This window comes from Panthera onca, chromosome D2 (assembly GCF_046562875.1).
Source record: "Panthera onca isolate mPanOnc1 chromosome D2, mPanOnc1 haplotype 2, whole genome shotgun sequence".
In the NCBI taxonomy this organism is placed as follows: domain Eukaryota; kingdom Metazoa; phylum Chordata; class Mammalia; order Carnivora; family Felidae; genus Panthera; species Panthera onca.
The window spans coordinates 55,282,200-55,308,233 of NC_138349.1; the positions used below are offsets into that span (position 1 = coordinate 55,282,200).

At 53.8% G+C, this 26,034-nt stretch overlaps 1 protein-coding gene across 4 annotated transcripts in view; it reads right to left on the reverse strand.

Moving 5' to 3' along the window:
• CDH23 (cadherin related 23) overlaps window positions 1-26,034 on the reverse strand; it is a 414,296-nt gene that overhangs the window by 133,819 nt on the left and 254,443 nt on the right. For all 4 annotated transcript variants that reach the window (XM_078434342.2, XM_078434344.2, XM_078434341.2 and 1 more), the window contains exons 12-13: window positions 25,145-25,294; window positions 24,522-24,680 (exon numbers count right to left, since the gene is read on the reverse strand). In XM_078434342.2, the coding sequence (XP_078290468.2) occupies window positions 24,522-24,680; window positions 25,145-25,294 (309 nt within the window). The remainder of the gene's footprint in view (window positions 1-24,521; window positions 24,681-25,144; window positions 25,295-26,034) is intronic.

Genomic DNA, 26,034 nt, shown 5'->3' on the forward strand with positions numbered 1-26,034 from the left:
GCTGTGTGCCTGAGCATCTGAAAGGGTCAACGGACGAATCCAGGGCCAAACACAGCGACCCTTGAGCCCACTTTAGGAAGGAGTGGTTGGACGGTGACTAGGGTCTGTGCACAGAGGACACACGTCCTCCTCATGCCGTGAACACTATCCCATCTGCCATGTTCCAGGAGTGCATACGTCCATCTTCTTGCAGGGTGATGTCCGGGGTCTCACAGGCCAGTCAGATGGCTTCAGGGATGGGGGAAGGGGATGGCCCAGCCGGCCAGGCTGGGTGGCTCTCATACTGTCCCTGGCAATTCTGGGAAACGCCAAACCAGGGTTCCAGGTAGGCACTTCAGCTGTGCTGCAGGTCTCCCCTCGGGGGCCTCTAGGTCCCCGCCACTGTCCCTCAGGGCATGAATCTTACCCATAGGTATTAGTATACTCTACTGCTCACCTAGACTGCCAGAAGAGGCCCAGGGGCCAGAAGTCAAAGGCAATGGCTACAATAATTTTCCCCTGCTCAAAAACCTTCGATGGCTCCCTACTGTTGCTGAAGTCAATCCAGACCAGCAGCCTGGTGTCAAGGCCCGACTGGCTTTGGCAGTCTTGTATCCACCTCTCCGTGATGCACCCAGACTGTTCTCTTACCGCCTTCTGGAACTGCCATCCAAACTCCAGCCCGTCCCTCAGGACCAACTCCAAGTGCCCCCTCACTTACGGAGCTCCCTGACTCCTCACTGTTCTCGATCTAAGGCTGTACCTGTTTTGGGAGATGCGGCACACCCTGGCATTTTTGAAAACTACCTGCGTGTGCCCCACTTCCACTCCTTGACAGAGAAGTCTGTATCTAATTCGTTTTCGGATCCTCAGTTGCGTCCAGCACAGGGATCCAGATCTTTGCCGAAGTTCGTAAAATCTGGGATTTCCACTGCCAACCACTGAGGGCTGGCGTGACCTTCATTCAGGGGCGGGGGGGGGGGGGGGGTGTGGTGTGTGCTGATGCCTTCCATCGGCAGATACCACGGTGGGCAGTGGGCAGCCAGAGCGGGGCCGATCAGGTTGCCCAGGGGGTGCAGGGGGTGCAGCTGGAGTTTCTAAAGCCCCTCCAAGGAGTCCCTCAAGTTCTGACGTCTGGTCTGAGCTCTGCAGGCTGAGTAGGGGACTCACCAAATGGCCCAGGTAGTCAGCCTGCCGGGGCATGCGCAGAGCAGGTGGGAAAGAGCAGAGTGGGTCTAGAGGGACAGGTGGAGGACGCCTGGCACACCACGGAAAGAACCTTTGTGAAGACAGTGACCAGACACTCTCGGTCACGTATTCACTAAATATTTTCCGGGTTCTTCCGGTGTGCCAGCTACTGGACCAGGCACTGGAGTCACAGCTAAAAGTATGCCGACATCCTTCCTGGCATGTGACTTACAGTCGGGAGCGGAGAAAAGACAAGAACACAGGGGAGAACTAACCAAGGAATAGAATTTCAGACAGCGGTCACGACTGTGAGGAAAACAAAGCAGAAAACGATCTAGTAGGTGTTGGGGTTGCTATTTTAGACTGATGAGTCCTGGGAGAGACCTCCTTGGCCAGGTGTATTTGGGTCTACGGGGCAGACACTGGCTGGACACTGGGAAGCCCTGGGAGCTCCTGGGGAAGGACCCTACTGCCGGCACCCAGCTCGGAGGCAGCTCACGGCACCAGCCTCCTCCAGTGCAAGCGCGTGCAGCCCGGGGACAGGGGCCTGCAGGTCAGCCGCTGTCCCTGCCGATGGCACATGGAGACAGGGTGCGGCTGGGACTGGCTATTGTCCAGAGCCTGATTGATAAGGCGTCTACACTGATTCTCCCCAACACTGGCATTACCAGCAAAACTAATTCCCTCATTTGGGCCTTTATAATTGCATCGCGAGTGCTTATTTCCGTGATGGACAATGCCGGCAGAAGTGTAATTTTCTTCTGCTGACAAAAAGGAAAAAATAAATAAATACGCATGGTGGGGGAAATTCCAAAGGTTAAGACAAGGTGAGCCTGCAGTGGGGGGAGAGCCAAATTCCCAGATTGGCCGGGCCCGAGTCACAAATGCCCATCTTGGCCCCGGCTACGGGGCAGGGGGAAGCTAAGATGCTGCCCCTTGCCATCTCCCTTGGAGCACAAACTCTTTGCTATGCACCGTGGCATTTCCCCCACCTTATTTCATTCCATCTTCCCGACGGCTCTGCCCTGGCGGTGGTGGGACCGGCACCAGCATTATCCCCATTTTACAGATGGAACAGAGGCTCAGAGAGGTCAGTCAACTTGTTCAAGGTCAAATGGCCACAGTACCAGATAGGATCTCACCTGTGCTCTGGTGTGCTATTAACCACTCCCCTCCCCTGCTGTGCCTGCTGATGGAGCTGGGGGAGAGGAGTCGTCTTGCCGTTCGAGGGCTCAGCCATAGGATCCAGAGTGCTCCTACCAGGTCACTGTCCTTGTCCTCTAGAAGCTAGATGAATCCCCACAGCAGTCTCCTTCTTGCCTTAATGGTCCTACCCCAGCCTCTGCCTAGAAGGGGTAGGTTCCAGCACCCCTGGCCGTGCCCGTCGGCAGAGGAAGCAGGGGTCTCTGGCTGTGGTTTCCTAGGATGCAGGCCCTCAGCCAAGGCCCCTGGCCCTCAAATAAGGTCCCCCCGTTTCTGCCCAAGCTTGGTCTTGGTATGTGTAGGTGACTCAGGACCTAGACTGGGAGAGGCTGTCACCCACTGAAGGCCAGGGCAGCCCGGTTGGCTGTAGGCACCCTTCCCAACCCACCCAGGGCTCTCCACCTGGCACCTTCTGGATACAGCTCTCCCTTCAACACGTATGCCAATTGTATGCCATCGGCCCCGCCCAGCCTGGCTCATCACAACATTTCACGGCCACTCTCGGCACCCACTACTTCGCAATCGGTCAGGTCCTCCCCTCTCCCAGCCCCTCCCCCGCAAGGGCCCCCTTGTGACCCAGACTATTTTCACGACGAGTAGTCACCATCTCCCACCCTCTTCCATTCATTTGCTCTGGACCAAGGGCCTCCCTGTCGACACACTGTCCCCCTATATCCCTGCACCTCACTGCTGTCCCTCTTACTAGCCTTGCAGAGACCCATCGCTGACGCTGGGCCTTACGCCCCAAGCTGCTCCTTCCTGCCCTGGCCTTTCCCTGGATCTTCCTCCGAACTGCCACCCACTGGGTGCTGCTGTTCTGTGATAGTGCTGATCCCTCCCTGGGGACAGATGCCCTTGTCTCTCGTGGTTTCAAACAGCCACGACTCTTCTCTACAGCCTCAGAGTCCTGTCCTTGTATCTTCTCTCTTCCCGTGTCCTCACTCTTCCCTCCCTCTCCCTCTACACACTCACACACTCTCTTTCTCTCTCTCTCTCGCGTGCGCGTGCGTGCGTTTTCTCCTTTTTCCTTTCTCTATGGCTCAGGCAGCCCCTAGTACATTCCTGTACTCCCGCCTCCCATGGAAATCTTCTCTCTGCCTGGCTCAGGTAGGCCCCATCCCGCTACACAATCTCACACACACACATGCACACGCTCGCATTCACCCTCCGTCTCAGGCTCCACCCCACCCCTGATTACAACCCCTGTGGCCCCTCCACACCCCTTCCCATCCACCTGTGTGCCCTTCCCTGCAGGCTGGCAGCTGGCAGGCCCTCACTCAATCATTCCCCACTAGCGCCCGCACCCCTGTCACGCATGCTTGCCCAGACACCCTGCACGGGGCTTCCGCTCTGAAGCAAGGCGGGCCCAGCTGCCTCCCCAGCAGCCCCGGGTCCCGGCAATGGTGGCAGGCAGCGGGTGCCAGCGAGCAGTTCTGCTCCCATGCACAGATCTGCAGAGAAGGGCACACGGTACAATTTGTTCAGGAAACAATAGCAATGTTTGACATGTCATAAGGATTGATGGAGCAGAAATTTACATGGGAGAATGCATTTTTAAAGAGCTCCACGGAGCCCCGGCGCTTTGCTGGTAATGCTTTCCACATTCATCATTCGCTGAGCCTCTCTGAATAACTCCTTAAACTATGGGAGATTAACTGCACTCTGGCAAGCGCAGAGAAGCTGGTGTGGCCGGTAAGAGCAGGAGGGGCTCTGCAGAAGGAACCTGGTAGCCAAGAGGCTGGGTGACCTCCACTTGGCCAGATCAGGCCCATGAGGCCCGGTTCCCTCCCGTGTTCCCGCACTCCCTCCCATGGTGCTCTGCGAGAGGATCTCTGCTTCTTTCTAAGACACGAGGCAGAAGCCAACGGCCGGGAAATACTAAGTCTGCCCCACACTTCCGGGGCAATGCTGGGTGTGTCAGGTGCCCTCATCCTTGATGGGTGGGCGCATGGCGGGTGTTAGGTGGGCATAAGGGTTTGGCTGGAAGCTGCTGGTCGAGCACCTTCGCGGGGGTCCTGGCCAGGGGAATGGACACACTCCTGGGAGGAGAGGAAATAGTAGTAGCTGGAAGGAAAATGGCATATAGGGGATAAGAAGGGAGTGTTCCAGACGGGCAGTGGTACCAGGGAGTGCACAACGGGGTGCAGGAGAGATCACCGTGACCCTGTGGATCCTAGGAAGAAAAATATACTCAGGAAAGCTCCTGGGTCCTGCTCTCGGCTTTCCGGGCATATAGGAGACCTTAGGACAAGAGGGTGCCACTGGAGAGTCTGGGGCTGGGGACAGAGGCTCAGAGCCCATGGGAAGGTGGAGTCACCGAGCTGGGGGAAGCAATTACAAAAGGGTAGGGACCCAGCTGGTGGTGGGGCTGCGGAGAGAGGGAAGGGGGCCCCTCCTCCCTCATGTCTCATTATGGATCGGGGATGGACAGTCACCATTCCATCACCCATGCCCATGGCAGACTAAATCATCATGGTTTGAGTGCAGAAAAGTCCTCAGGATCTCTCAACCCTGTCTTCCCTCCAGCCACCAACAGCTAATTGTCATGCAAGTTGTGTTAAAGCCTCTTTGCTAACCCCGCTGGACTCTCTGCTCCTTGAGGGTCAGAACGTCCTTCTCCTTGGGACTGGGACGCACAGCACAAGACCAGGCACTGAGAGCCTCAGAAAGGATTTGGGCTAAGTGTGGGATCACGACAACGCCGACAAAATGGCAGAGTGCCCTAACCACGCAGCTGCGGGACCTGCGTAAGACGCTGGGCTGCACGCCTCCTGACCCCTCTGCCCGCTTCTGCTCTGGTATCCGCAGCCCAGCCTCCATCAGAGCCAGGCTGACGCCATGAGATGCCACTGGCCGGCTCAGAAGGCTCCCTGGGCGTTTCGGATCCAAGCTGCCTGCCATGACCCCTGAGGCGGGCCAGCCTCTGCGGCCGCTGACCTCCTCTCCAAGCCATCCCCGGATCACTCTGCTCTCGCCGCTCAGTCTTCAGGCTTCTGACAGGACAGGCTTGCTCCTGCCTCACAACCCTTGCACTACGTTCCCTGGGCCAACAGCGCTCCTTCTCCCCGCTGGGGGCTCAGCTCCCAGGACCCACTTATATTTGTAAAGCCTCACTCGGCTGCCCGCTGGCCGCCGCATGGGCTAAGAGCCGAGGTGGTCACAGCGATCAGTGGTGGTGAGAGGCAAAGTGCTTGGATTGGGGGGGGGGGGGGGGTCAGGGCTGTGCTGGGAACTGGCTGGACTCCGCTGGAGCGGACAGGCCTTGCTCGTGGCTGGACATGGTGGGGAGAGGGCCCGGTTTCGGCAGGAACATCTGGGTGAACGTTCACTGGCTACCTCCTCCCACAGACTGTAAGCTTTATGAGGGCAGGCATGGTCTTGCTTCCCATAGATCACCAGCCCCCAACCAGTGGAACGCACACAGGAGACCCTCCACAAAGAGGAGCGAATGAAAGAGCGAATGAAAAGATTCTATTTGGTGACTTATGAGGTCCTCTCTACCAGTGACAAGCCAGGAGTCCCCGGTCCTGAGTAGATGGATATCTGAGGAGGCAAGGACACCAGAAGGATACAACGGGGCGGGAGGAAAGGGGACAGGGAGGAGGGAGATGGCGGGAGAGGAGGGAACAACCACAGTGACATCTTCTCTAAGCCTCATCTGTTCAATGGGGCTGATAATAGTACCTGCCTCACGGGGTTGTTACGGGGACTAAAGGCGTTACACGTAAGGCGCTTCAGATCAGCGCTCGGCAGTGAGAACAGAATCGTGTAGAGCGAGTGGCAGTTTTCCCACCCCCAATTCTAACAGCCCTGGGCCAGCTGCGGGCCAGGTGTGGGTGGAAGGGACGGTCGCCGAGCCCCGTGGGAGCCAGGTCCACACCCCAGGTATGAAGGGGTCAGTCCTGTGTGGCAGGGGGTGGAGGCATGAGAGTCAGGCTGACAGGGGCTCTCAGGGTGAGTGGGGACCCCAGCATGTTTGTTATTGCAGACACGGTGTTGTTCTTGGGCTCCCCCAGCCCCTTGTTTATTTCTCTTTATCTCAAAACGTGGAAATAAAAATTGATGGGGAGCAAATTGCTCTGGCCAGCGGCTCTGTGCTTAAAGGAGTCTTCCTGGGAAAGCAATTACAGGATGTCAAAGGCTGTCAGGGCGGCCGGCGGCTGCCAGTGCCCAGGGCCTGGCCGCGCCTGGTGGTCCCCAGGAGGACGCGGGAGCCGGTGCCCGGAGGAGGGGTGTGGGGGCTCCCCTCGGAGGCACAGGGATAACTGAGACCACCACCTTGCTGAGCGTCACCTGTGGGCCTGGCATTGCATGAGGAACTTGACCTGATTGGTCCCTAATCCTTAAAGCAACCGACAAGACGGAGGTCACAATCCCATTTTACAGAAGAAGTAACTTTAGCTGGTGCTAACTGGAACAGCAGTTAACGGCAGCTCCCCCTTGTTTAGTCCCGACTGGGCTCCAGGCATTATTCTAAGAAGTCTGTGTACTGACACGTTCCATCTCCGTTGCCATTCTGGGAGAGGAGTACCAGACACCCTCACCTTACGGATGCGGGAAGCGCCCAACTGGCAGAAGCAGCCACGCAAAACCCCCCGGTGCCCACCTCCACCCAGGAGGGGCTGCTTTGCTCAGAGCGCCTGAGCCGCTCTCAGCCTGCGGGCTTTCTTTCCCAAGGAAGCCGTTGGCATGGGAGTGTATCCCGGAAGCTGCCCTCTGTCAACAGGGGTTGGAGTCCATGGATCAATACCCCAGCCTCGTGGCCCTGAGGTGGAAAGGCTCATCTCCGCCCTCAGATGTCCCAGTGGATGGAGCTCCAATGGGATCCACGGTAAGTGGCTTCACAATGCCCCTCCCTGGGTGACCTTATCTCACTTCCCAGTCCTGGGTTACCCGGGGCCGCGTCCCAAGGAGACGGCCTGCCTGCAAGTCCTGTGTCGGGGTGTGCTTCTGGGGGGAGCCAGGCCTCAGACACAGACTGCAGGCTGGGCACACACGGTGAGCCACACAGCATGGCCCTGTCCTCACAGCTGCAAGCGGCTCAGGGTCCCACAGATGGTCACTGGCAGAGCTGGGATTCGAACCCCAGTCTCTCTGATATTCATACACAGCAAAATGAAAAGGAAGAAAGTTTCAGTTCCTAACCCTTGGATGCCACTGTCCATTCCCTTATGCCTTAGGTTTGAGCAGGACTCAACTGAGTGACTTTAAAAAAAATAAAACAAAATCACATCTGACCGTCAAAACAAAGAAAATTGGGATACAGAAAGCTATTTTCCGGGGATGCAGGAGGGAGGGTAGCCGGCTGCCTGGGGGTGAATGAGACATTCACAATCAGAAGGGACTCAGAGCCTCTCTGGGGCCAGTTATCAAGCTGGGATTACGGGGTAGAGGATGAGGAGGGGAGGATGCCGGAGAGATGGGCGGCCAGACACCGGGGCTGAGTCTCAGTTAAGTGAGACCTTCCGTGCAGAGGAGACGGAAGGAGGAAGAAAAGACAGTCTAATCAACCCCCTGGGGGTACAGTTGAACCATGGCTCCCCCATTACTGGATCTCACCATACACCCCTGCCCTGACTCTGACCCGTTCCCTCTTTTCCTCAGCCCTTGCGGGGTGCAACAGGCAGTTCCAGGTCTGTGAGAAGGTGGTGAGAGCTACCCGGGCTGGGGCTGGCCCCACACGCGTGCCAGGACGTGTCCTCATCCCAAGGTGACTCAGAACCCGGGTGGCACGCCCCCCAGGCCCGCTGCCATTGGCGGGCACTGATTGGGCCAGCACGTGCTGCTCGCTAATGAAGCGTATTGATTCCACATTCTCTTGTTGTCTCCCTAAATGGCAAGCCACACATCTGATAGATTAAATACCCACATGATTGCCCGCCTGACATCTCCATCACTCCGCCTGCGGGTCCCTAATGAATTTTACAGCCCCGCAACGACAGAAGAAATTAAGGTCAAAGTCCGACGCAGGAACTATAAATCACCCGTGATCTCGGAGACCAGCAGAGGTCCTGCAGCCCTAGCCCTCACTCACCTGGGCCAGTTCAGCCCAGGGCTTCACGGCAAGACAGCCCCATTCTGTGTGTGAGTGCAGGGTGGGGAGGGCGTGCTGGGAGCCCTCGAGCCTGAGAGGCAGTCCCCGCTCGCAGACTTTGTGTGCCCTCACTCCCCTGCCCGCCCCACCTCCAACAGCCAGAAGGTTCTAACACAGGGAAGCTCACTGATAGGAATGCAGCGTATCTCCTTTGTAAAGACTTGTTTCCCCAGAAGATCAAACATGCGGGTCACACTGTTCACAATGTCCCCAGAACAGGGGGGAGGGGATGAACAGCATTTCACCCATTTTGCAGATGGGGAAACCCAGGCTTGCAGAGAAAAGGGGCTTGCCCAGGGCCATTCAACAAATTGAAGGCCCTTATCTTCCAGACCCTAAGCTTACAGATCTTGTTACAAGGGGAGCTTAGAGGGGCCTTCTGTCCGGGCCCTGTTTTTCTTCCAGGTAGGGGGTACCTGCTGCAGGTGGCCGAACAGGCAGAGCGCGCTCTGGCCTTCGATTCAGCTTGGACATCGGCCAGTCAAGTTCAGTGCGCCTCTTGTCATACCTCTTGGCCCACAGTCTCACCAGGCTCTCAGGGAGAGCAGTCTCGAGGAGGCCATGCTACCTTATGGCAAAGGGAAAGGACTTGGGCATTCTAAAAACAAGAGTTCACGCCTCAGCTCTGCCCTTTTGATAGGTGTGACCTCAGGCAAACACCTAACTTGTCTGAGTCTCAATGCTCTCATTTATAAAACGGGGAGGTTCATTTCTACCTCACCAGGTTGTCATGGGGGTTTCAGGGAGATAACACATAGGGGCTGAGTTTGGCTCCAAGCACTTCATATTAGCACCTGTCGCTTAGCACCTGTTCTGTATCAGGCACTGTGCTAAGTTCTTTGCGTGTATTATTTCTTCGAAGACCCACCACAAATCCAGAAGGAATGAACCTCATCACCATTTTCCAGAAGAGGAAACCGAGGCACACAGAGGTTATTCGGCAGACTAAACATCCATGCTCTCTTTTTCAAATGAACAAAAATTTAGTTTTAGGCGTTATGACGCTATCTGCCTAAATACTATTTGCCAACTTCCTTTGTAGATAAGCACAACCATGTGACTAAGTTCTGGCTAATGCGATGAAAGCAGAAGTTTGCAAGACATTTCTATGAAGTCTTCTTAAAAGGGAGGGCGAGTACCCTTCTTCATTTCCTCCATTCTGCAGCTTATAGTGTGGATATGATAGCTGGAGTTCTAGCAGCCACCTTGGACCATGAAGATAACTAGAAATGGGGCGGGGGGGGGGGATGGGAAGACAGCTTGAAGGGGCCACCTAAGGCTGCTCACCTCTAAACTGCTTTCACATGGGAGAGAAAATATAGTTCAATCTTGTTTATGAAACTATTTGGGGGGCCTCTGCGACAGGTAGCTCTCCTGGATCATTGCTGATACAAGTAACCTAGTCATATGGCTCAGGTGGCCGAGTCAGGATCAGCTTGGGTGGTTTAAGTCTGGAGCCTGGGGTCTTTGCTACTCTGCCTCCTGTAGCAAGCACTTGAGGAACATGAGATGGTAATATCGCCACCATCATCCTCATTATTGCATAGTAAAGTAGAGGGGGCTCCTTCTAGAGATGTTCAGTTGCCAGACTTTAGTTGGTCATGAAATCAATTCAGAGGGTCAGGACTAGTATTTTTAAAAATGAAATCTAGTAAGAGTGCCTGATGGCTTCCTTGGTCGAGCGTCCGCCTTCAGCTCGGGTCATGATCTCGCGATTTATGGGTTCAAGCCTCGCATCGGGCTCTGTGCTGATGGCTCAGAGCCTGGAGCCTGCTTCGGATTTTGTGTCTCCCTCTCTCTCTGCCTTCCCCTGCTCACACTCTGTCTCTCAAAAATAAATAAACATTTAAAAAAAAAAAAGAAATCTAGTAGAATACAATAGAATATACTAAGGTGAAAACTATAAGACATTGTGAAAGAAACTGAAGATGACAGAGATAAACAGACAAATATCCCATACTTATACACTGGAAGGATGAATATTGTTCAAATGCCCATACCACCCAAAGCAATCTATAGATTCAATGTAATCCCTATCAAAATTCCAATGGCATTTTTCCCCCATTGGAATAGAACAAACAATCCTAAGACTTGCATGGAATCACAAAAGACCCCAACGACCCAAAGCGATCTTGATAAAAAAAGAACAAAGCTGGAGGCATCACGTGCCCTGATTTCAAACTGTATATAAAGCTATGGTAATCCAAACGGTATGACATCAGCATAAAAGCAGCAGTAGCCACAGAGATCAATGGAACAGAATAGAGAGCCCCGAAATAAACCCACGCATATACGGTCAACTAATATTCGACAAGGGAACCAAGAATAATACTTAATGGAGAAAAGCCCCACTCTTCAATAAATCGTATTAGAAAAATTGGACAGCCACATGCAAAAGAATGAAACTAAACCAGTATCTCACACCATACACAAAAATTAACTCAGAATCGATGAAAGACTTGACTGTAAGACCTGAACCCATAAAACTCCTAGAAGAGAACATAGGTACTAGGTTCTTTGACATCAGGTTTGGTGATGATTTTTTGGATCTGACTCCAAAAGCTAAGGCAACAAAAGCTAAAATAAATAAATGGGACATCAAATCAAAAAGCTTCTGCAGAGTGGGGTACCTGGGTGGCGCCGACTCAGGCTTAGGTCATGATTTTATGGCTCGTGAGTTCGAGCCCCACATGCAGCTCTGTGCTGACAGCTCGGAGCCTAGAGCCTACTTTGGATCCTGCATCTCCCTCTCTGCCCCTCCCCTGCTTGTGCTCTGACTCTGTCTCTGTCTCAAAAATAAACATTAAAAAAATTAAACTTTGGGAAAAAAGAAAAGCTTCTGCAAAGAAAGCCATCAACAAAATGAAAAGGCAACCTACTGAATGGGAGAAAATATCTGCAAATCACAAATCTGATCAGAGGTAAGTATCCAAAATATATAAAGAACTCCTACCATTCAACAGCAGAAAAAGATCTGATTCAAAAAAATGCACAGAGGATCTGCATAAGCATTTTCCCAAAGAAGACAGCCAACGTGAAAAGGTGTTCAATATCACCGATCATTGAGTGCAAATTAAAACCACAAAGAGATATAGCCTCACACCTGTCAGAATGGCTAGAAAAGAAAGGCAAGAAATAACAAGTGTTGGAGACAATGTGGAGAAAAGGAAACCCTGTGCACTGTTAGTGAAAATGTAAATGGGTGCAGCCACTATGGAAAACAGTATGGAGGTTCCCTCCCCCAAAATTAAAAATAGAAATACCATGGAGGCACCTGGGTGGCTCAGTCAGTGAAGCGTCTGACTTCTGCTCAGGTCATGATCTCATAGCTTGTGAGTTTGAGCCCTGCGTCAGGCTCTGCGCTGACAGTTCAGAGCCTGGAGCCTGCTTTGGATTCTGTGACTCCCTCTCTCTCTGCCCCTCCCTTGCTTGCTCTCTCTCTCTCTCTCAAAAATAAATACACAATTTAAAAAAATTAAAAAAAATAGAAATACCATATGATCCAGCAATCTTGCGTCTGTGTATTTATCTCAAAAATAAATGGAAACACTGACTAGAAAAGGTATCTGCACCACCATGTTCACTGAAGCATTATTTACAATAGCCAACAGAGAGAAGCAGCCCAAATGTCCATCAATGAATGAACGAATAAAGAAAATGTGGTGTATATTTACAACGGAATATTATTTGGCCATAAAAAAGGAAAGAAGCCTTGCCATCTGTGACAACATGGATGGACCTTGAAGGCATTATACAAAATGAAATAAGTCAGAGAAAGACAAATTCTGTATAATCCCACTTATGGGTGGAACCTTAAAAAGCAAAAAACCCAGCTCACAGATAGAACAGATTGGTGTGGCTGCCAGAGGTGGGGGTGGGAAGAGGGAAAAATGGGTGAAGGGGGTCAAAACATACAAACTTGCAGTTATAAAATAAACTGTTCATGAGAATGTAAGGTGCAGCATGGTGGTTACAGTTACTAACACTGCATGGTATATTTGAAAGTTGCTAAGAGAGTTGATCTTAAAAGTTCTCATAAAAAACACAGAATCTAGTAGAATAAAATGCTGGAGCAATCCCTATCAAAATAACACCATCATTCTTCACAGAGCTAGAACAAACAATCCTAAAATTTGTATGGAACCAGAAAAGACCCCGAATAGCCAAAGCCATCTTGAAAAAGAAAACCAAAGCTGAAGGCATCACAATCCCGGACTTCAAGCTATACTACAAAGCAGTAATCATCAAGACAGTATGGTACTGGCACAAAAACAGACACTCAGATCAATGGAACAGAATAGAGAACCCAGAAACGTATGGCCAACTAATCTTTGACAAAGCAGGAAAGAATATCCAATGGAATAAAGACAGTCTCTTCAGCAAATGCTGCTGGGAAAACTGGACAGCAACATGCAGAAAAATGAACCTGGACCACTTTCTTACACCATACACAAAAATAAATTCAAAATGGATGAAAGACCTAAACGTAAGACAGGAAGCCATTAAAATCCTCAAGGAGAAAGCAGGCAAAAACCTCTTTGACCTTGGCCGCAGCAACTTCTCACTCAACACGTCTCCGGAGGCAGGGGATACAAAAGCAAAAATGAACTATTGGGACCTCATCAAAATAAAACTTTTCTGCAGAGCGAAGGAAACAATCTGCAAAACTAAAAGGCAAGTGATGGAAGGGAGGAGATATTTGCGAATGACATATCACATAGAGGGCTAGTACCCAAAATCTATAAAGAACTTATCAAACTCAACACCCAAAAAACAAAGAATCCAGTGAAGAAATGGGCAAAAGACATGAATAGACACTTCTCCAAAGAAGACATCCAGATGGCCAACCGACACATGAAAAGATGCTCACCGTCACTCATCATCAGGGAAACACAAATCAAAACTATAATGAGATACCACCTCACACTTGTCAGAATGGCTAACATGAACAACTCAGGCAACAACAGATGTTGGCGAGGATGCAGAGAAAGAGGATCTCTTTTGCACTGCAGGTGGGAATGCAAAACTGGTGCAGCCACTCTGGAAAACAGTATGGAGGTTCCTCAAAAAACTAAAAATAGAACTACCCTATGATACAGCAATTGCACTACTAGGCATTTATCCATGGGATGCAGGTGTGCTGTTTCGAAGGAGCACATGCACCCCAGTGTTTATAGCAGCGCTATCCACAATAGCCAAAGTATGGAAAGAGCCCAAATGTCCATCGACAGATGAATGAAAAGAAGATGTGGTATATGTATACAATGGAGTATTACTCGGCAATCAAAAAGAATGAAACCTTGCCATTTGCAACTACGTGGATGGAACTAGAGGGGATTATGCTAAGTGAAATTAGTCAGAAAAAGACAAATATCATATGACTTCACTCATCTGAGGACTTTAAGAGACAAAATAGATGAACATAAGGGAGGGGAAACAAAAATAATATAAAAACAGGAAGGGGGACAAAACATAAAAGACTCTTAAATATAGAGAACAAACTGAGGGTTACTGGAGGGGTTGTGGGAGGGGGATGGGCTAAATGGGTAAGGGGCACTAAGGAATCTACTCCTGAAATCATTGTTGCACTAGATGCTAACTAACTTGAATGTAAATTAAAAAATAAATTTAAAAAAAGAATAAAAAATAATAATAAAATGCTAGAGTGTATTATTACATGTGGTAAGGAAGTATTATTTGTGTTCTAGATATGGATGTGTGTGTTAACTCTGGGCCATGGAGTTAAATGTAGTTTTTATTATGGATTATAGTAAAGTTTGGAAAACACTAAACCAATGGGTATAGGGACTTTGAACCCCTCCTAGAAAGAAGCTGGCAGGAACCACAGCTGTCATTGTCTCCCACAGGGGCTGTACAGCAAGACAAAGTCACCCCAAATGCATAGGCCCAGCTCAACTTCTTCCTAAACCTCTGTGGGCCCCCTTTCTCCCAATTGCCCCCTGGACAGATTGTCAGGCCGAGGCGCTGGGGGCTGCTCGGAGCCCATCCTGCCCCTGTGGTCCCATCCCAGGGCCCATAACCTTCCCAGCACGGGGCACAGGTGCTTTTTGTGCAGGCATTTGGTTGACTGCATTTATGAACTCATTCTGCCTTGGCCACTCTCACCGCTTCCTATTGTCCCCTCGCCCAGGGGGCCCATTTTCTCTGCTCTGGTGTCCTGTGAGCAACAGCCTGAGCAGGAACAATCAGCAGCTAACCTACTGAAGGGGGACTCTGACGGGCAGAGTGCAGGGGACCACAGGCTCTCGGTGCAGGTGGGGGAACTCTCCGGGGCAGGAAGTCACACATTGTTAGCACTGAGGGGGCCTCAGAGAGTGAGGCATAACCCCTTAATTTTACAGATAAGGACACCAAGGCCCCAGAAACCAGGGACCTGCTCAAGGTCACCCGGTAACCGAGCAGCTCCTGTATCTGAGGCCCGTGCTCTGCCCATCTCCCTGGACTCTCCAGTTGGCCGATTCCAACAAGAGGCTGGAGCCCAGTGTGGGGTGGCACTTGATGGTGACCAGCAAGCAGGAGAGGGGTCCAGGGGTTTTGGAGTCAGACAGACCCAGGTTGGAATCCTGGCTCTTGGACACGCACTAAGCTGGCTGGCCCTGGACAGGTTACTGACCTCCCCAGACATCCGTGGCTTGCTTCTGTACCACGGATCCAGAAGAGACGACTAACATATCACAAAGGGTTTATGATTTGCTAAGCTCACAAGGCCTGTTCTTCCCATTTTTTGGTAAAGGGGCAAAGGTCAGTGACAGAGCTGCTCTGGTCAAGGACAGGAGATTCTGGAGGCACCGGTGTGGGAGGGTTCCAGAGCTTGATAGGAAATGGGGCTTTCCGTCAATTTGCCAAAAATCAAGTAGCTACAGGAGATAACTGAAAATGGTCAGACCTTAAACAAGGTCCAGGGCAATCACCTCAGGGGCAGAGGTGGGGGTGGGCAGCTCTCGGTCCTAACACAGGCCTTGCCAAAGCTCCTTCCAGAAGCCCTGGGTGGTGGTGGGCAGATGGCAGCCAGCTGTGTTCTCTGTCTCTCCTTAGTGCCTGTCCTACCTCTCATCCCATCCCATTTCGGTTTTACGGATTGATATTTAGATTAAAGAGATACACACAGCCCAGGAGCACTGAGGCCTGACAGACAGAGGAACTCAACCCGTCAATCACCGGCAGCCAGCTCTGCTTCCTCCAGCACCTGTTCCCTCCGACTGGAGATGAACCCAGGAGTAGATTAGAGGGGTCCGAAAGTACAGCCTGGACACGCCCCGAATGGGGGAGGGTGTGTCTACAAAGGCCTTCTAGTCAAGCCTGGGAGCTGGGCTGGGCTGACTGTGTGTATGCGTGTGTGTATATGTGTGTGTGTCTTTCACTTCCCTCTCCTCCTCCCCAGGCTGCAGATATTCAATTTTCTTTTAAACGGTGGGGAAATTGGAAGAGGTTTTGTTCTGTTTAAGCACAGCTGGAGTCTTGTCTCAAGGGACTGGAGAACAATGAGATCAATTAAGATGCCTGCAGTGAAGGGTGTCAGGAGGGGGTGGGGTGGGAGAGCACCAGGTAGGGGGGCCAGGAGGCCCTTCTCAGGAAGGGGAAGGTGGAAGAGGTGGCCCAGGCTTGTCCCAGAAGTCTAGCTTGGGCTCTTCCCTGCGTTGACCTGCCTGTCTCTATTGGGTTTTGCTGAAGTATCTAGACGAGACCCGCTCATCAGCTCACGTGATCTCCCAGACTTACTAATAATCCGTGTTGGCAATTTCTGTTGCCAGCTTTATGCAAGGATACAATCAGGTTGAACCAATGCTATCAGAAGCACGGAGAGCCCACTGTTCTAGAACAGCACAGAGGGTCCTGGACACTTGGCGTGCAGCAGGTGCTGGTACCACTATCAAAGCGTTGGCTACGTGGGGACTCTGGACTCCAACCTTTCCATAGATGGTTCCACAACACTACTGAGATGGAAATTATCCTCCCATGTTATAGAGGAGGAAACTGAAGCCCAGGGAAAGGAAGTTACAAGCCCAAGGCCAACCTGCCGGTAAGAAGCTGAGGCAGGACCCCTAGCCAGTGTCTGCCCACTTTTGTGTTTGCAGAGGTGCAGGGCTCACCCGGAAGTCAGGTGGAGACGGAGAGGGATGTGCCGTGCTGGGCCTGCGGAGAACGGCAAAGCCATTGCCCAGAACTGGGCGTGAGCACGGCCACCTGTGACTGGAACCGTCATCTCTCACCTGGTCTCCCAGCTTCCACCCTGGTGCTCTCATGCCCTCCCTCTTCCCCACCCCACCTCAGCCTATTCCCCACGCGGTGACCATCAGAGCTCTCTGGCTGGCACTTCTGATGGGCTCCCTGTCCTAGCCAGTCACCTTCTGGCCACCTCTCCTCCACCTACACCCCCAGGCTCTTGTCTCAAGTCTTCACCTGCAGCTCCCTCAGTGGGGGGCAGCTCTTTCCTGGGTTCCTCCCTCATTTCCTTCAGGCCTCTATCCACTGCCCCCCTCTGTGCGAGGTCGGTCTTCCCGGACCCCTGGAGAGAACACAGTAACACCGCCACCCCTGTTGCTCCCCACCCGCACCCCTGTAATTTCCCCCATGATGCCTATCCCCATCTGACACGCTCTGGGCTTGCTTGTTCACCGTCTGTCTCCTGCCCCTGGGATGTGCAGGGATGTCTGTCTTCTTCACTGCCGTCATTCTAGGTCCTCGATAAACAGCCACTGAATGGAGTACAGTAGCTGTATCTGGGGGCCGCTCTGTCTCAGAGAGTATGGAGTCCTGCTCTGGGAGGGGACAGTGGCTAAGGCTTCTGCAGCAGAGACACAGGGGCATGGTGGCACCCAGTGCCACCCAGCAGCAGCCAAGGGAGCCGGGTCAGCCACTGCTCACCTGTTCGAAGAGCCAGGCTGAGGGGCTGGGTGCATTTCAGCCTTGACCTTGCAATCACAGGTCTTGATTAGGACTGGGAGGCCCAGGCGATCCTGGAATCTGGTGGCCCTTGCACCTCCCAGCCCCCTTGCCTCTGTTCCTGGGCTGGGGGTCTGCATCCCCAGACTAAGCTCGCCCTAGTGACGTTTCTAAGCGCAGTGGGGAGGAAAGGACATTAGCCACGAAAGCCCTGAGCCGTGAGAACTGCCAGGGAAAACAAGGTGCCAGGTACCCAGGGGAGCTGGGGAGAAGGGAGGCTGCCAGTGATCAGGGGGAGGGCTTCCTGTGGGGAAGCTAGCAACTGGGCCGGCTCTTAGGTTAAGCAGAGTTTTGATGGTGTCAGACAGGAGGGAGGAAGAGTTAGATGGGGGAGAAGTGTGAGAGCGTGTGGGTGATGTAAAGGGAAGTGGGGCAACCTGGTCAGCAGGAGAGGAGGGTGAGGGGTGTGGCAGGGCAGAGGGCTGGAAACAGCTCAGGGCCGGGGTGTGGAGGCCTCGAATGCCAACCCAGGCCTAGGGCACTGGAACTTTACTGGCCAGGGGGTACCTGGGGGCAGTAGGGATTACTCTCTTTTCCTTCCCCCTCCCTCCCTTCTATTCTTGGAGAGCTCTTACTAGGGCTCAACACAGGATTTGAAGGGTTTCCCCTTCGGCTGGTTTTTGCAGGGCATCCAGGAGGAGGAGAGGGCACTTGCTTCCTCACGGCACCATGCTCTCATAGGACATCTCAGTAAAGGGGTACTGAGTTGGACTGAGCACTAAAGTGGCTCCGAGATCTCCATGTTTGAGCAAATGCTTTGAGATTCCTTCCATTGAGAATTGAGCGGGGCGGTGGGGGGGGGAGGGTCTACATCCCCTCCCCTTGAATGTGAGCTTGCTTTGGTGACTCTCTAATAACCAGTAGAATTCAGCACAAATGTGTGAATTCGAGGCTAGGTCAGAAATGGCCACACAGCCTCCACCTGGTTCTCTTGGGACACTCTTTCCCCAGAGGCCTCCTCCAAAGGGCTCCTGCTCGGCACCCGTGTGTGTGAGATGTGTGCACCGTGGGGGGAGGCCGTGTGTGGGTGCCCACGACAGTCAGGTAGACCCAGACCTTCAGTGGGCCCAGCCTAGATACCAGACATGGGAGGGACAAGCCTCCAGCTGCCGGGCATGCCACACCCGGAGGAGCAGAGAAGGACGCCCCCGCTGAGCCCCTTCCATGTTCCTGACCTACCCAATCCATCCGTGAGGGTAAGAAAACGGCTCCTGTTTTATGCAGCCAAGTTTGGGTGGCTTCTTACGTGATAGGAACATGTGCTGAGGGTCCCTGTCCAGAGCACGGCACAGAGCAAGCATTAACTGAGTGTGCGGGGAGTATGGGAACGCACGGAAACAGCAGAGGAGGGCGTGCCTTTGGGCAGGGCATTATAAAGCTCCTACAGCCAGGACAAGCTACATAATTTGCAGGGCCCCGTGCAAAGTGAACGCGGGGGGCTCCTGGTTCAAAAATTAAGAATTTCAAGACACTGATAGGCCAAGTGTGGGGCCTTTGGAGTCCAGGCCCCTGAGCACATGCCCAGGCCTGACACCCAGGAAGCCAGCCCTCCTGTCACATCTGCTGTCTGCCTGCCTTCCTCTGAGTACGCGCTGCTGGCCGGGCTTGGTGCCGAGGGCCCTCCCCAACTGTCCCGTTCCGTTCTAACAACAGCCCTCCCGGACAGGACCTCTCAGCACACCTCCCCCGCTCGGAGGGGACGACACAGGCTCAGCTGACCGTCAAGGGCCCATCTTGGCAGAACGGGGATTGCACGCAGGCTGAAGGGGTACAGGCCAGCCAGATCAGGGTCCTTTAAGGCCACTGATAAGAAAATCCACTCTGGATGACTGTAAGCCCTTGACTGCTTACATCCACGTCAGCACGCTGGGGTCTCCCAGCAACCCAGCCCTGTGTGCTGGGCAGGTGGTACTTTCCCAAGCCGGTGGCAAGGGAACCAAACCTGGAGATGGAGTGGCCAGCCCGCAGCAGAACAGGATTCTTGACCCTGCCCAAGACATTATCAGTCTCCCAAGGACAGGCTGGGAAGATGGGCAGGGAGGAGGGAAAGGAGCCATGCCTATCGGCCCCTATAAGGCCACCTTGGAGCTGAGGGGTAGCACTCCGCCCCTGGGCTGAGTGAACCGTGAGCTGGTCCTGGGACCCCACACCAGCCCAGTCAGGGCTCTTATGTGTCTCTCCTTCCTGCTTTGATTTCTACGCCTAGAGAAGAATCCCATCTTGTCAGACTGTCCATCTTCTGCCCATTCCTGCTCTGCCCGGTCTCCCTGGAACAGGGACAGAGGCCCTGGATGACAATAAGATCTGCCCTAGGAGTAACCTCTTTCCTGGCTGCTGTCCCTTCTCAGCATTCCTCTTCCACTGCCCAGGGACATGGAGCTAATAAATCTGGGGACACGAGCGCCCTATTGTGGGAGGCTGGGCTGGCTCATCGCACATCCCAGGTACCACTTCTGTCAGCTGTCTCCCAAATGCCTGCCACGGGCCACCAGGAAGGAAGAGGTAAGAGAATGAGGATGCTTTGATACAGGACTTCTCCATTGTCAGAACAGCAGCCCAATGGTTATATTTGGGGTGGGTGACAAAAAGAGAAAGAGCTGAGCTCTCTCCATGTCCAAAGAATACAAATCCACCTCCCTACAGAGCACATCCCCCCCCTCACTAGATTTCAGCCACAGGACCTTTGCACACGCCATTCCCTCTTTGTCCAATGTGCTTTCCTCCCCTCACTCACCTATTAATGCCTACTCAGTTGCCACTTCCTTAGGGAAGCTTTCTCTGACGTCAGTCAAGGTCAGGCGTCTTGTGATAGGTTTCATAGTTCCCCTATCTCTCCCTCGTAGCAAATAATAATTAAAGACTCATTTCTTAATATGAACATCAGGCTTTCCCAGGAGACTGTAAACTTCATGAGGGCAAGATTCACATCATTACTGTCCTCAGGGCCACGTGCCGGGCACATAGTAGGTATTCATAAAACACATGTTGAATGAACAAAGGGTTGGATTGCTTTCCTACTGTCCAGGAAACCCTGCTAGGTGCCAGGTACCAATTGGTCAGGCTGCAGGGCTGTCCCGAGCCCAGCAGAATCCCAGGAAGACACCCCACAGCCTTCCCACCTGACTCTTGCTGTCAGGTCAGGAGGTGGGGTTGGAAGGTGAGAATCAGAGTGGCTTGGGGATACGAGAGGGGAACAAGCAGCGCCATCTAGAGGATGGGGAGCCACCAACATGATACAGGAACCTTTATACATGTTGATGGACACAAACGTGTGTGTTATATACACATGCCCCTGGGCACACGTAGCTTCATACGCATGTGCGTGTGCGGATACAAGACCATGCCTGTGTGGACACCTCCCCCTGCCGCAAGCATACCTCACGTACACCCCCCAAACACGCGTGGGTACATGTGCCCCTGCGCCCTTCCCCTGCATGGTCGTCCTTTGGAGGACAGGTCCTGGCTGGCATGGACATCTGTCCTGCATCCTCCCTCCTGCCAGGAAGCCTCTTCTAATCCGGGCTGCCTTGGGGTTCCCGTCTCCCTGGGCAAAGTGCTCTGGTCTCCCCGACTTGGTCTTCCCGTCAGTAAGAGTAGCTCACGCAGCTCTGACCCTTGAGCAGCTGGGGACCTACACAGCCCAAAATTCACCTGATGGTGCCAGAGGTTCTGGAAGGGCTCAAGGGTCACCCAGAGACAGAATGCCTGGAGAAACCCTGTGGCCTGCCCACCTGGGTCCTGCAGAGGGCACTTCCTGGCTCCTCTCTTCACCCTCAGCTCTTGAACATTACTGAAAGGACAGGCTCAGTGGTCCAACTCAGAACCTTCTGGATGGGCAGCCCACTGGTTAAGGGCCTATGGCTTGGGGCCAGACAGTCTTTTTGGGGACTGCAGCTCAATCACTTACTAGCCTGGGGGGCCCGGGCAAGTTATAATCACTTAACCTAAGCGTCTGTTTCCTCACCTGTAAAATGAGAATGGCAGCGCATTCTTGGGTTAGAGACAGCGCATGGAAAGTGCCCGTTTCCAGCTAGGACTCAACAGTGACGGCCACCGAAATGATTATTGCAGTAGCAACACTAACAGGGGTAGCCGCCCTCAGAGGTCAGCTCCCGCCATCCCCCTTCCTCTGGGCATGACGGCCCCAGGCTCTAGGTCTGGAAGGGACCAAGGACACATCTTAGTCTAGCTTGTTCATTTCACAGATAAGGTACAAGAAGAGAAGCAGCCCTAGGCATCCAAGGAGTCAGCGCTCACGGCCAAGCCTTTGCACTCTGGGTGCCCACGCTTTCCCCTCCGCCAGTGGAAACTCATTGTGCTATAACTGGGGGCTAGAAGGGTCTCAAGATCTAGGCTGGGGGAGGTCCAGGGAGCGGAGAGGTACAAGGGCCCAGCCCTTCCAGCCTGGCCAGAGACGAGGCTGGAGGGGACAGACCCTCTCCTTCCAGCTGCCCCTCCCCACTGTCAACCTGCTGCTTCCCCCGCCCCCCACCCCAGGGCAGGTGATAAGCCACGGAAGCAGGGGCCAGTGCTGTGTGGGAGGCCCCTCACAGCAGGCTCTGCCCCAGCCCTCCTCAGTGCGAATTAAAACATTTCCCTTTTCTTCGTAATTTTTTTCTGACACAACTGCCCATGAAACATTTTAATAACATCCCAGAAAAGGTCATGGAGAAGGAATTTCACAGTCCCTGAGCAGACAGCTATAACTTCAGCTCCTTCTGCAGCAAAGGAGGGGGAAAGAGCAGACTGACCCCAGAAAATGGCAGTGTGGGGGAGGCCAGGTCAGGCCTGGGCAGGGGGGTGGGTGTGGCCATGAAACCTGCCACCTGCTAGGAGCTGTGGAAGCTCCCTGGGAGATGATGGTGGGTCGGGTCGGGTTGGGGCCGCGCAGGGGATTCTTTCACACCTAACATTCACAGCTCTTGACGGTGGTCTTGGGTGGCCTCATGCCCATTCTGCAGATGAGGAAATGAAGGCTCTCAGAGGTGACGTGGCTACACTAACGCACAGCAAAGGCAAGGAAAGCAGGGCCCACCCAGTTTCGTGTGCTCTCCGGAGCTCCTGCAGGCACACGGCCCTGGGACCAGAGCTTATCATTGGGTGAAAGAGCCCCTTCCTATCTGCACGACTCCACAACCCTGGGGCCAGGGGTGTTGACAAGGAGGTGGGCAAGGCTTAGACTCAGGCACTGGAGGCTGCCCAGACGAGCCAGACCTAGGAAGAGACACTCAGAGGAGGCTGAATGCATCCGTGGAGCGTTTGGAAAGCAACTGGAGAAGGGGTTTGTGGGAGCCGGGCCGGGGTCTATGCAGGCCCAGGAACTGCTCTGGTGCTTGAGAAAACCCAGTGTGAGGACCTACTCTCTAGTGGCAGCCCCAGAGGAGGAGACCGGGCCTAACACACTGTCCTTGACCCCAGCAACTGGCCACCAGCCAAGAGGTGTGCCTCCTGCCCCTTCATACCCCACCCCTGCTCTCTAGGTTCGGCAACCCTTCTCCAGGGCTGTGGGAACCTGTGAGTGCAAAGTGAGACCTCCATCCCCAGGGACACCCCCCCAAGCCTGACGCCTGAAATCTTTGCCATGTGGTCCCGGGCCTGCTGGGGTTGGGTCCCTAAAGCACAGGCTGCTTGGGTGTCCTTTGCCCCGATATCTGAAGATGGCTGGGGGTGGGGAGCTGACGACCTCAGCCTCCGGCACTTGCTCTCTGGCTGCCAAGAGGATCCGTGGGACCTTGGGCACCAGGTGACTGATGGCAAGGAGCATCTTGGTGAAAGCCAGCGGGGCCACGGGCTGGGGAAGCAGGCGGGGAGGAAAAGGGCCATGGCAGACTTATTGTTTCTGTCTGATGGCCCGCCAAGCTAAACATCTGTTCGGAATATTAATAACTGTCAGATGGGAAGGGCCTGGGGGCTCAATACAGTTTCATACCATCTGTCGGTAGAGTAAACACACTTCGGAGTCGGGGGCCCGGGATCAGCAGGCAAGGTGTTGGCTGGGAGTAAGGATGGAACAAGAAATGGAAGCGGGGCCCCTGAGGCCCTCAGAGTGGGCAGGGAAGGGCAGCAGTGAGCTGAACTGCATCACATTTATGGAGCACCTACTATGGGTGAGAGCCGAGCTTGCATACCATAAAACTGCCACTTGGATCTGCTCGGCAACCAACCCTCTCTGTTCTGGTAACAGGAGCCCCTCTGGCGTAGGTAGCCCCTGTCCCATTTCCAGCCCATAGAATTTGCATGCAGCTGACCCAACCTCTGGCCCCACCGGGAGGAGTGTGACCCATCTCTGGTGTTTCAGGATCATGATGATTGGGTCCAGGATGGCCCAGCAAGGAGAATCGGCTCTGGGACTTTTGCTGGAACTACTTAAAAAGAAGATGGTTTTTCCACGATGGGTGATAAATTGGTAAGAAGCAAGTCTGGGGGTGCTGGTGATCCTGTCTGCCCACGTAAAAAAAAAAAAAAAAAAAAAAAAAAAATGCAGCACCTTGGCGCTAAAGCCAGATTCTTGCTAACTGAGTGCCTGGATACAGCCATGCCTGAAATCACTTACACTTTGAATTACACGAGCTGGTCCTTTTTTACTTGAACCACTTAAGGGTTTGTGTCCCTTGCCATCAAGAATACCGACTGATACAAACGGACCCTGGGAGAGGCCTCTTGTCAGAGTCCCAGCCAAGGGCCGCTGGGGATGGCCAGATACCCTTGAGAAGCCCATTCTTGCCTGGCGCCTGTGTTCAAAGAGCGAGGGTGGCCCTCCTCGGAGCCGGCTGGCCCCTATCTCTATTAGAGGGCACTTCCAGGGCTCCTGGCCTACTCAGGCTCGGTGCCTCTCAGGGCCAAGGCAGAAAACCAGTGTCCTTGGCCCGATCCCATCCTCCCCCGGGTTGGCGCTCTTTCCACAGTGCTCCCTGACCACGGGAGCCCCATTATAAAGAGTCCAGATGCTTTAATATGCAAACACCACAGCCTCTGGGGGCTTGGAGGGGGGCAACCCCTCCCTGACTGCCCAGGTTTCTTGGGCAGATCCCTCTGGCTGCCTCCCCATGGGCATCCCCAGAGCTCAATGGCCCCGTAGAAGAGCAAGACTCACCAGGACTGTCAGCACAGAGGTCCCCAGGGTGACGTTCTCGTACAAGCTGACATTGTACAGTGGCTGGCTGAAGATGGGCCGATTGTCATTCTCGTTGATGAGGGCGATCTTCACCTTGGCATAGCCCACGTGGTCAGGCACACTCTCGTTGGCAAAGAGCTGGGTGTGCAGAGCAGGGGCCTGGGTAAGCTCTCACATGCTCCTGGAGCCTCCTCCCCCCAAAGTCCCCCTGGGGCCTTTATAGGTCCTGACAGGGAGTTCCTGTCTGCGTCACTGCCCATCCCAGGTGTGTGTTGCTGTGAGTCCCCCCCATCAGTGTCCAGAGGGCCAGGGTGGTCACTGATTCTGCTGGTGGCTGGGCTGGCAGGGGCTGGGGCAGTGAGGCTCACTGTTGGCTTCTGAGGCTGTGATCATGCCTTATAAATTCTGCTCAATTTCCAGACATTTCCTTGTGCTCCTTGAAAATGGGGGGCTCAGCCCGGCCCCTGTCAGGGGCCCCGTGGGCTTCTCAGAGTCAGATACATAGGGCAAGAATGGGGAGAGGTGGAAGGGGAGTTTTAAGGGGATAGTATCACCCCTGCTTCCCCTGATAGCTTCTACCCAGCAAAGTTGGGGGGTCTTACATCAAAGTCGTAGCGGTCCACAGTCTCATAGTCCAGGGGGACGGCCACCCGGATGCGAATGTCCGCTTTCCCTTGGACAGAGGTGGGGGAGATGATGAAGTGCTGGGAGTTGTTCCCCACCAGGTACACCTCGAACATGCTGTTCAGGCCCTGGGGCAAAGGGAAGAAAAACCAGTCAGAGAGGGCTCGGGAGGCCAAGGTCAGGAGCAGAGTGGCTTTGTTGGAGGTGGACGAGGTGCCCGTGGTGGGGCTTGCCTGCCCCCCCCCCCCCAAAAGCGGTCTGGCCTCCTCTGGGTGACCCTGGCCTAGCTCTCTGACCCTGCCCCCTGTCCCTGTCTGGGCCTTCTGGAAGTCTCGACCAGGTCTTTTTGCCTTCGTTATCCCTTCAGATGCCTAAAATGTCCCCTCCAGGTGGTTTGGTTCATTTCATTTCCCACCTCCTGTCCCCTTCCTCAGTCCCAGTGACCCCAACTGGGAATGATCTGCAGTTGGAGGACCCAGCAGGGAGACAGAGGAAAGAGGGTCAGAAGGGAATGGAGGGGAGAGAAGCAAGTTAAGTGTCCCCAGTAGGCTTGGGCAGGAGAGGGACAGCAGGACACAACTTCTTCCCCTTCCTCCCCCTGGAACGTGTCAACCAGGGAGAACGCTGGCTTCCCTACACAGGGGATGGGATCACCCAAGCAGCTGAATGGCAAAGCGAACCCCTGTGTACCCCACACTGGCCAGCCGGTGGGGGCCTGGAAGACAGTGGATCCCAGGTAGCTCAGAGCTCCCATGTCCTTCACAAGATCTGCTTGTGGCCCGGCAGCTGAAGGCTCGTTCTGACACCTCGTGTGAGGTCTTCAGGCTACCCAAGACCCCAGATCAAAAGAGCCAGTGGTGGAGGTGGC